Genomic DNA, 10573 nt, shown 5'->3' on the forward strand with positions numbered 1-10573 from the left:
TGTGTGTCTCTCGTGAATAAATAATCTTTAAAAATAAAACAAAAATAAAGGATATAGCCATTAGAGTGAAAAAAAGAATCAAGGGGTAAATTAAACACCATATTAGACAGAATTCAATAGAAGATTAATGAATTGGAAGCTAATCTGAGAAATCACCCATAAAGTAGCGCTGACGGATAAACAGATGGAAAGTGTTAACGTGTTGTTAAAAGTCATCAGGAGTCTCAGAAGGAGAGACTATAGAGTGGGCATGAGGCGATCCTCAAAGACAAGAGGACTGAAACTTAAAGGCTTCCACAAAGACAAGTGCTCAGATCGAAGGTACCCCCTGGAGCCTGAGAAGGAGAAATAAGAACAACTGAGAATCTAGGTGCATTTCAGAGGAACTGCAGAATTTTAAAGGAAAACCTTATAAACGACTCAAGACAAAAGTCAGCTGACTTACAAGGAACAGCAATGAGGCTTTATGAAGACTTTTTGTTGGCTACAGTAGATGCCAGAAGACAATGAAATAAGCTGCTCATCATGCAGAGAAGAAGTCATTGCCAGCCAAGAAGCCTATACCTCACTGAATCATTATTCAAGAATGAAGGTGAAACATCACCTTTTTTTTTCTTCAGGAAAGGAGGGCTGAGAAGAGTTTCCCACCCACATGCTCTCTTTGAAGGAATGGCTTCAGTAAAAAGGAAATCCAGATCAGAATGAAGGCAAGTATGTACTAAATTATGATCAGGAAAGCAATCAGTAAGGGAGCCTGGGTGGCTCAGTTAGTGAAGTATCTGCCTTCTGCTCAGGTCATGATCCCAGGGTCCTGGATCGAACCCCGCAGCATCAGGCTCCCTGCTCATGGGGAGTCTACTTTTTCTCCCTCTGTTCCTACCCCCTGCTTGTTCTCTTTCAAATAAATAAATACAATCTTAAAAATAAAGAAAGTGATCAGTAAATTGGTGGATCTAAAGAAGGATTAACAATTTAAAAAGTTAGCTTGGGGGATTTTCAAAACAAAGGAGGGACTAAAATAATAGACAAAATAAAATGGAACATGGGAGGGGGTATTTTGGACATGCTGAAATTTTTTTCTCCTCTTTCCTAGAGAAGGATGGATTCACTGTTCAGCTTTAGAGTTTGTTAACCATTTAAAGGTAATCAATGTATAAAAATAGCAATAGAATGTTTTGTTCGACAGTCAAATCCATAGAGGAAGAAAAAAAGGGAAAGTGAAGAATTCTTGGTTAAACCAGTAGAAGGCTATGGAAGAGGGGAAAAAAAGTAAAGTGGGGTCTGTGAAAACATTAAAAGAGAAGGTAGGAAGGGGTTACTTGAGTCACTCTGTCATTTGAGCATCCAACTCTTGATCTCAGGGTCGTGAGTTCAAGCCCTGAGTTGGGCTCCATGCTGGGTATGGAGCCTACTTAAAACAAAAACAAAAACAAACACAAAAAACCCCAGAAGGTAGGAAAAATCCTTAAAAAATAAAAATTACAATAATTATGAGCAGTTTTTGGTTAAGAGAGTCTCAGCACCAGAGGAAAGTTTCAATGTTAGATTGAGTTTCCTGTGACTGATGGAGACCCCCAAAAACAATGCCTTAAAATGGATAGTAGTTTACTTCTTAGGTGAAATCCAGCTGTGTAGTCTTCAGGGCCCCAAGCTTCTGCTAGCTGCCCTGCCATTCCTGGGATATGCCCATGTTTGCTCATTTTCCAGGTGGCAGGTTGGAGGCAGGAACAAAGAACAAAGGAGGACAAAGAACGTGAACCACTTATTATTTTTTAAATTTTATTTATTTATTCATGAAAGACATAGAGAGAGGGAGAGACATATGCAGAGGGAGAAGCAGGCTCCCTGTAGGGAGCCTGATACGGGACTTGATCCCAGGACCCTGGCATCACAACCTGAGCCAAAGGTAGATAGATGCTCAACCACTGAGCCACCCAGGCATCCCTGAACATGAATCACTTATACCCCATTAGGTAGGGCTCCTCACCTGGTATAGGTAGCTACAAAGGATGCTGGGAAATGCGGTCTTTATTTGAGGGGGCTGCACGCCATGCTAAAGATCAGAGGTCCTTCTACTGTAGGGCAGAAAGCAGTCAGGAAAGGGCAGATACCAGGCTTTTCCCCACAGCCGAGTGCAGGATCTAAGACATACATTCAAGCAGGATAATAGAATTGAGAGGTTGAAGTTAAAGTGATGGCTTGAAAAACAGGTTTACTAGAAGAAATGAATGAAAGAGAGCTCATCTAAGTACAGGCATAGCAGACAGAAGTGGGCTATGAGGCAAAAAGCACTGAGGATGAAATGAGTCACAACCTGCTAAGGAAATCTAATGTTCCTGGTCTGAACACATCTATCGGTGTATTTTTCAACTAAAAAAATAAGTTACATTCGGAGTTAAGATATTCCTTATTCCCCGAGGATAGTGTTACTGCCAATCCTGTTTGGATTACATAATTTAACCAGCAAAAATCAAGCACGTGGGTCACGTTGAAACTTTAACTGTTGTGTTTCAGTGTTTTTTTTTTTTTATTTATGATAGTCACACAGAGAGAGAGAGAGATTGAGGCAGAGACATAGGCAGAGGGAGAAGCGGGCTCCATGCACCGGGAGCCCAACGTGGGATTCGATCCCGGGTCTCCAGGATCGCGCCCTGGGCCAAAGCCAGGCGCCAAACCGCTGCGCTACCCAGGGATCCCGATTCAGTGTTCTTTTTAAAAATTATTTATTTATTCATGAGAGACACACAGAGAGAGGCAGAGACATAGGCAGAGAGATAAGCAGGCTCCCCGTGGGAAGCCCAATGCAGAACTCGATCCCAGGACCCTGGGATCATGGCCTGAGCTGAAGGCAGACACTCAACCACTGAGCCACCCAGGCACCCTGAAATTTGAATTTTATAAACTTTTATGTGTCTTATTATTCTTTTATTTTCTTCCCCCAATTGTTACTAGGCTGTAAAAACCATTTTTAGCTTGGGGACCATATTGGGTCTGTGGGCTATCGCTTGCTGATACTTGCTGTAGTCTTATAATGTGGAGAATCTCAACTTCTGCAATAACTTTGTTTAGATTGTGGAATGACAAGTTATGAGCATGGCAGTGACTGTATCAATTGCCTATTTGCTCACAATGAATTGTTTTCATAATTTTCCTTTTCCCCCATGATTATATTCATTGAAATATAATTTTATGTCTAATTAATCTGCTAATATAAATTATGAGCTTATATATTCTGTATGTCTTCTTTCTTTTTTTTTCACTTTTTTAGGCCAGGTTTTATTTTGTCTTGCCAAAGTATTGGTCCATGATGGATTTTTTTTTTTTTTTTCCCATGATGGATTATAAGTGAAAACTGGTCCTTTGCCACAGCTAGTTTGATTTAGGAATTCCTGTATCCAACTGGTGCTCCCCAGAGTGCTTGACTGGGGGCCAGGCAGGAGAGCGGGAGTGGGAGCAGGGGACTGGGTGTTCATTCTTTCAGCAAAGTCACAGAAATCTAAAGACATTGTGCTGCCCTGGTTGCTGCAGACACAGTGGTCAGGCCAGGGTCTTCTCAACTGCACACCTGTTTTACTGGGGGAGACAGACTGAAAACATCTAAGTATACGTACAGGCTTTTCCCCACAGCCGAGTGCAGGATCTAAGACATACATTCAAGCAGGATAATGAGAATTGAGAGGCTGAAGTTAAAGTGATGGCTTGAAAAACAGGTTTACTAGGAGAAATGAATGAAAGAAAGCTCATCTAAGTACAGGCATAGCAGACAGAAGTGGGCTATGAGGCACAGGATCTACCTCAGCCCACAGTCCTTCAGCCAGCCCCTTGAGTGGTCAGCTGGGGATATTCATGCTTTATATCCTCTCTTCTCTCTCCCACACCCAGGTGTCATGGAAGCCTTGGCTTATGTTTCTAACTTTGCCCTTGGGTGAATCAGCTCTCTGGACCTTGGTTTCCTCATCTGCAAAATGGAACTAAGGTGGTGATTATCAGAAATAACCTATGTTAAGTACATAGTGTAGGGTCTGCTGCTTTCTAAGAGCTTGATAAATGGTAGCTATTATGATTTCAGGTTTCAGGGTTCTTGAAGATTCTGTTCCCTGGCTCTCAAGATTCTGAGATGCTTAGGTTTTCCAAAATTCTCAGATGGGTCTGTTGCCAATGTTTCTGTGGTTCAGAGTCTTTTATCACTGAGTTCTGTCATATGGGCCTTGCTTCCCATTGTCTTTGCCTCCACTTCTCCCAATCCCTGGACTTGGGAAATAGGGCAGTGGGTGGAGAGGGCTGGGCTGCTGCCTTGTCATGGCCCACATTTGGAGCTGGCTGTGGCAGCCCAGGGCCCCAGAGCCAGGCTGCAACCAGGATACCAGCCTCTAAGCCCCAGGCCTGCGTCATCCAAGTGCCCTTGGCCAGGGCCACCCGGGGCAGGCACCAATGCTGAGCCTCTAGGTAGAAAAATGGGCAGGGCCAAGTCGGCTAAGGCCTGGTGGAGTCGGGAGGCTAGAACAACCTCCAGGTTTGCAGGGCAGAGTCCCAGGTTCAGCTCTGTCCCAAATGCGCAGGTACAAGTCTTGGAGCATCAGGACTGCCACGGGTACAATGAGAAGATGAGTAGTCCTGGAGTCCCTTAGCTCCATCAGCCCTTTCCTCAGTTTTTGCGGGAGGGGGGCTGTGGCCAGGCTGGTGGCCTGGGCAGGGCTGGTGGGCAAGTAAGATCAATGGTCTCTTTTGGAATTAAGTACATTCTTTTATTAGCACAAAACACCACCAACCCAGCAGCTCCAGGGCACAAGAATAAGTTAAGGCACAGAACAGGCCAGGGGCGACTTTCCCAGCCCTGGGTATTGGGCAAGCTTCCTGAACAAACTTCCGAGGGGGCTGGGGGCTGGCGGGTCCCAGAGTTCTTCCCTGGTGAAGAGGGGACCGGAGCGGGGTGGACCCGAAGAGCGCCCCCTGGGGCCGCTCGGAGACAAGGCTGGATCCCGCCCCGCGGCTCACTTCTCGAAGTAGGGCAGGTAGAAGAACTGGAAGCCGCGGTGGCCCTTGACCGCGCAGTAGATGAAGATCACGTGGTAGACTGCGGGGCGGGGCGGGTCAGAGCCAAGGACCCGGCCCGGCCCCGCCCCCTCCGGCTCCGGCCCCGCCCCCTCCAGCCCCGCGCCGCCCTGGAGCCCTTCCGCACCTCCCGGGACCAACAACAGGAAGCCGGGCACAAAGAAGATGGCGCTGGAGACACCTGCAGGAGGAGGGGTAGAGTCAAGGCGGGGGGCAAGGGGCAGGGCTCAGGAGGCACTGCCTGGGCAAGTCTCACTGTCCGTGGTTGAAGGGACCGTTTCCTGCTACGAGGGTGGAAGCAAACTCCCGAGGGGGCTGGGAGTTCGCGGGTCCCGCAGGAGTTCTTCCCTCGTGGGGGCCCCCCATTTGCCTGCGGAGGTAGAAGGGGGCGCTCACCTGACGAGGGGGCCACCTCCAGTCCCACGGCGATCAGGATCAGCACTGCACACAGATGGAGCCGCGAGGGTGAGGGCAGGAGGAGGGGGTAGGCTCTGGGGACCGGGTGGGGACCTCCAGCCACAACCCCCCAGCTAGGCTTAGGCCCTAGGAATGGTATCCCCCACCTGAGCTGAAGGTTCCCTAGCCAGAGACCCTTCCTGGGAAGCTCACCAAGCTCTGTGTTTTCAGAGTAGGGAACCTGGCAGGCCCTGGGAAATGTCTGAAAGGAGATTTTTCTCTGCTCCTTGGTGTGGTCTTTCAGTTAATCGACAGTGGAACACCTGCTGTGTGCCTGGTACTGAGAATCCCACTGGGAAAGGCAAATGAGGTCCCTGCTCTCATGGCCCTTTCCTAATGGTGTAACCAACAAGAATCTCCAAGCTACAACCCCAGTGATAGGGATGTGGTAAGGCCAGGTCAGGCAGCATAGGAGCCTGGGGGATCTGGGAGGGGCTTTTTGGAGGCAGTGGCAACTAAGCTGGGCATGGTAGCAGTACAACAGCAGTTAATGCTTAGTTACCATTTACCAGGTGCTGCCAGGCACTGGGCTAAGCTTGTCACCTGCCCTGCTTTATTGTCACCATGACTGACTGAAACAGATATGATCATCCCCATTTCATAGAAGGTGAAACTGAGAATGCTGCATTCAGAAGGAAGAGGCAATCTGACTCCAGATGTTTTGCTCTGGGCATCGTACAGGCAGAAAAGGGGAGGAGTGCCCCAGGCAGAGGGAGCAGCATGGCAAGGGCCCACAGTCAAGAGGGAACTTGGGGCTTTCTAGGAGTTTCCAGCTTTTGGCAAGAGTGGTGAGGCAAGAGCCCAGGCCTGAAGAGTTTGGCAGGAGCTGTAGGCAATGGCGAGGGATGTGGACTTTGGCTGAGGACAGTGGGTGTTGGGGAAGTCATGGTTGAATCAGCTTTTCATACCCAGAGGGTCCTGGGTCCCCAGTTAAAGAATGGGACTGGGGGGTGGTGGGGGAGCCAGGCTCTGCAGCAAGGTGGGCAATAGAGCACGGAGGCTTGAGGGGCCACCATGGACTGCTATGTGATTTGTACCTTGCACAGAGCACCTCAAGTATGCGATGGGGGCTGGAACACTACTTGCCCCCTAAGCTTAGAGCTGGGGGCCCTGCCCACTCAGAGGAGGCGTCTTTTTCTAATTCCCACAAAGGCCCTTTATAGGTCTATGGTGATCTCCAGCCTGGTAATGTCCCTGATGTGGGTTTATTTATTTAGTTTTTTTAAAAATTATTTATTTATTCATGAAAGACATAGAGGCAGAGACATAGGCAGAGAGAGAAGCAGGCTCACTGTGGGGAGCCTGATGTGGGACTCGATCCCATGACCAGACCCTCAACCACTGAGCCACCCAGGGGGTCCCTCTGATGTGGGTTTAAATCCCAGTTCATCTACTTCTCAGTTAAGGTCTGAGCAAGTCCCTTTACCTGCCTGAGGCTCTGTCCTTACTTCTGAACAGGAATGGTAATAATGCTTGCCCTCATGGGTATTGAGAATATGAAATGGGGTAAGGGAGGTGGCCAGTGTGACCAGTGCTCAGCTTGCAGTGGGTACTGGGGAAGTGGTGTCTCCCTCCCCCGCACATAGACACCCAGGGCTGAGTCAAGGACGCTGTTCAGCTTTCTGGCCAGGGGACTTTGACCATCCTGGAGGAAGGAGAGCAGTTGCCACAGCTGGGCTGTCTTTAGGTCTCTTGACCCCAACCCTGTCCTTTCTGGGGATCCTGAGTCCTTAGCCCCATAGAATGAGTCAGAAAACATCTGGCTGTGAGATATGCCTGTTCTGGGCTTCAATTTGCCCATCTGGGCGGGGAGAGGTCCTCATCAGCACTCAGACTCCGGAGAAGGGGAAATGATAGGTGCTCTATGGATCAGGCTGGCAGGGATGGGCATATCTCTGAGCATCTGTCCCCATACAGGTTCTGAGTCATGGCCCTGCCTCTCACTTGCTGTGTGACCTCTGTAAGGCAGAAAAATAAGCCTACCCTGCACCTGGCTCAAAGTAGATTCAGAATAAATGACAGCTGTTACTCTTCTGCTCCCTGATGGAATTCAATGGGCTAAGAGAAAGAAAGAAATAAAGAAAGAAAGAAAGAAAGGAAAGAAAGAAAGAAGAGAAAGAAGAAAAGAAAAGAAAGAAAAGAAAGACAAAAGTTTGGAGTACTAGACTAAGTTCCATTTTCAACTCTGTGCAATTTCCTGGCTGTGTAACCAGGAGACTGGGCCTGCTCCTCCCAAGGATGCAAGGAGGCTCAGTGTGGCAAGGGGGATGTAGAGCCTGCACAAAGGAGGACAGACCCCTCATGGGGGTAGGCAGAGGACACTCACCCAGCCCCAGCAGCAGGAGCAGGAAGGAGGCCAGCACCACCCGGCGGTTCTTCTGGATCAAAGGGTGTTGAGTCCAGCTGGGTGGCAGGAGAGCAGGATAGGTGTGAGAGGTGACAGGAGCCCAACCCCCTCCTGTTACCCTTCCCCACCCAGAGGACTGAGGTGGAAAGCCAGAGCTGCCTGTTCTGGGGCACAGACCCCAGGTGGCTTAAGCAGGGCAAGGTCTCACCTGCAGCAGGCATGGTAGGAGCGCTGGGTGCTATTGCTGATGGTGCTGAAGGACCACTGGGAGCTGCGGATGGACGTTCGGCTGGAATCCCTGCAGGCCAGGTGGGTCCAGTGAGAGGCAGGGGAAGCAAGGAAGGGGGCATAATGACGTGGTCAGGGATGGTGCAGGGAGCACTGAGAGGGGACAGGGTGAAGAGGAATTCAGGGGCTGGGGTCTCTGACAGTACTGAGAGTGGACAAAGGGTGGGGGTTCAAGCTAGGGATTCCTGCAGGACAGGTGATCTGCGGTAAGGTAGGGGCCAGACCAGGCTGGGGGGGGGGGTGGTTCTTCAGGATAAAGAGCCTGGGGGGACTGGGTGGGTGAAACTGGCACTGGGGTAGGGGGACCCTGCAGGACAGGAGAACCCATGAGGGGAGTGGGGATCAAGCTAGGAATCCTTGTAGGACAGAATGTGAGGGAGCTGAGTGATGTGAGGTGGAAGACTGGCCAGAGATCTGGGGAACAGGAACCAGAAGCATAGGGCTAGAAGTACAGGGTGGGTCCCCACCTGGCCCTGACCTGGTGCCGACTCCCCCATCGGGCTCCGGAGAGGGCTGGGCTCCATCCTCATCGTTTTCCAGGTTCTATTCCAGAACACAGGGCTCAGAGGGGTGATTGGGCCCAGGCCCTTCTCACTCCCCTCTCAGGGAGAGGAGGAAAGCAATGCCACACAGCTGTTTGCCTGGCTGCCTGACAGCTGCTCACCTGGCCCTCCACCCTCCCCGCAAAACGGGTTTGATGATTCACAGAAACCGAAACCCAGGTAGGAGGTGGGGGCTGGGGGCTTAGGGGGCTGGGGGTTGGCAGGAGCCACAGGGGCTGTTTGAGGGCTCCTAGCATGGGTCCCAAGCCAGGAGTTCTCTCAAGTTTGGGAGTCAGGGTGGAGCTTTCAGAATGGTATTTCAGAGGCCCAGTTGGAGGCTCCGGATTTGGGGTGCCAAGGAAAGGCAGAAGCCCATGGTTTCCAGGTTTGGGGCACAGGAATCCCGGTACAGGTCTCCCAAGGAAAGGATCCTAGAGTTGGTGGAAGTCGTCTAGGGAGCATGGAGATTTCCAGTTTAGTAGAGTCAGGGCACGTGCAAGGATTCATCCTGTGAGTGTGGGGGTGGGGGAACCTCCAGCTGGGGTGGGGACTTCTAGAACACAAGACGGAGGAGTAGAAGGCTCAAGGGTCTGCTCTGGGGTACGGGCAAGGTCTGGATCAGGTACAGAAGAGCTCTCCAGCCCAGGGGGGGTGAGGGGATGGGGTGAGTACCCAGGATGGGTGGGGACACCGGGTGGGATTTCCAGTTGGGGCTAGAGGACTGACTCGCTCCCGGGTTCCGGTTGTGGACTCTCCAGGAGCGGCTGGGGACCAAAATCAGAGCTGAGAAGGTCTGGGCAGGGCCCTGGATCAGTGGCCACGCAGGCTGGGGCCCCTAGACAGATTTCCCTTGAGTTGGGGTTCTCCAGGGTCCGGCCTGGGGTCGCGCCCGGACCCGGGCTGGGGTTGAGGTGGTCCGGGCCGTTCACCTGGTAGCGCAGCCGGGACTGCTTGTCCTCGTCGGCCACCTCGAACCGGGCCCGGCGCTCGAAGTGCAGCGGCCCGAAGCGGGCGACTCCGCTGAATTCGGGCCCCGGGCCCGCGTCCTCCAGGGACAGCTCGAAGGCGTCATCGATGCTGAACTGGGGCCGGGCGGCGCTCATGGCCCCGGCCCGCTCAGGCGCCCCTCGCCGCCGCCATCCGCACCCGCTCGCCCGGAGCGCCACGGGCCCGCCCCCGCGCGCAGGACCCGCCCCGGGGCGCAGTCTTGGGAGCGCGGCTGCCCGGCGCCCTGGCCGAAGCCCCGCCCTCACGTAACGGCCCCGCCCCTTCTCGGCAGGCCCGAGTTGCCGAGCGCCGAGGGGGGCAGTGGGCGGGGCCTCCTTTGGGGACAGCACGGGGGCCCGGGCGCCTCCTAGCGGCCGCCTGCGCACTGCACTCTGAGGCAATCCGTCGGTCTGTGTCCTGGGCTTGGAGGGCATCTGGGGGTCAGGCTCCCAGCCTGAGACGGGGCCTTCTGCGTCCCAGCCCGCGCCTAGAGAGCCAAGGAGACTCCTGGGACCAGACTATGTCCCCACCCAGACTCACCGCAGATCTGCGCGGGATGGGTATTCTCACCACTGCAGATGTGGAAACTGAAAACACTGAGGCCCAGAAAGCTTATGTGGCTTCCATTCCTCCGATCCAGTCTCCACTCAGCAGCCAAAGTGATCTTTTAAAATCGATCTGATCTTTTTCTCTGTGTGTTATTTTAAAAAAAGACTTATTTGAGAGAGGGGGGGGAGCAGGGGGAGGGACCAAGGGGGAGAGAGAAAATCCACAAGCCAACTTCATCTGAGCATTGAGTCCACAGGACCCTGAGATTGTGACCTGAAGCAGAAACCAAGAGTTGGCCACTTAAGAACTGAGTCACCGAGGCGCCCCTCTCTGTGTGTTATTCTTAAGGGAA

At 52.0% G+C, this 10573-nt stretch overlaps 1 protein-coding gene across 6 annotated transcripts; it reads right to left on the reverse strand.

Annotated features, from left to right (window-relative positions):
- Positions 1-4723: 4723 nt before the first annotated feature.
- Positions 4724-9884, reverse strand: TMEM134 (transmembrane protein 134). 6 transcript variants are annotated; one of them, XM_026004287.2, is made up of 7 exons: positions 9615-9881; positions 8622-8686; positions 8064-8153; positions 7835-7911; positions 5449-5493; positions 5180-5233; positions 4724-5074 (listed from the first exon to the last, which is right to left on the reverse strand). In XM_026004287.2, the coding sequence occupies exons 1-7, from the start codon at positions 9786-9788 to the stop codon at positions 4992-4994; spliced, it is 588 nt and encodes a 195-aa protein (XP_025860072.1). In that variant the 5' UTR covers positions 9789-9881; the 3' UTR covers positions 4724-4991. The 6 variants fall into 6 exon arrangements, with proteins under 6 accessions (XP_025860072.1, XP_072614608.1, XP_025860073.1 ...); XM_072758507.1 differs by lacking the exon at positions 8622-8686 and having other exon boundaries at positions 9615-9882; XM_026004288.2 differs by lacking the exon at positions 5449-5493 and having other exon boundaries at positions 9615-9882.
- Positions 9885-10573: the final 689 nt, after the last annotated feature.

This window comes from Vulpes vulpes, chromosome 5, assembly GCF_048418805.1.
Source record: "Vulpes vulpes isolate BD-2025 chromosome 5, VulVul3, whole genome shotgun sequence".
NCBI classification, from domain to species: Eukaryota; Metazoa; Chordata; class Mammalia; order Carnivora; family Canidae; genus Vulpes; species Vulpes vulpes.

Coding starts and splice junctions, on each gene's coding strand:
- TMEM134 (XM_026004285.2), bottom strand. CDS start 9,788: ATGAGCGCCGCCCGGCCCCAGTTCAGCATCGATGACGCCTTCGAGCTG. Junction 5,494..7,834: donor GCTCCTGCTGCTGGGGCTGG/GTGAGTGTCCTC, acceptor ATCTGTGTGCAG/TGCTGATCCTGATCGCCGTG. Junction 5,234..5,448: donor GGAGGTGGCCCCCTCGTCAG/GTGAGCGCCCCC, acceptor CTCCTCCTGCAG/GTGTCTCCAGCGCCATCTTC.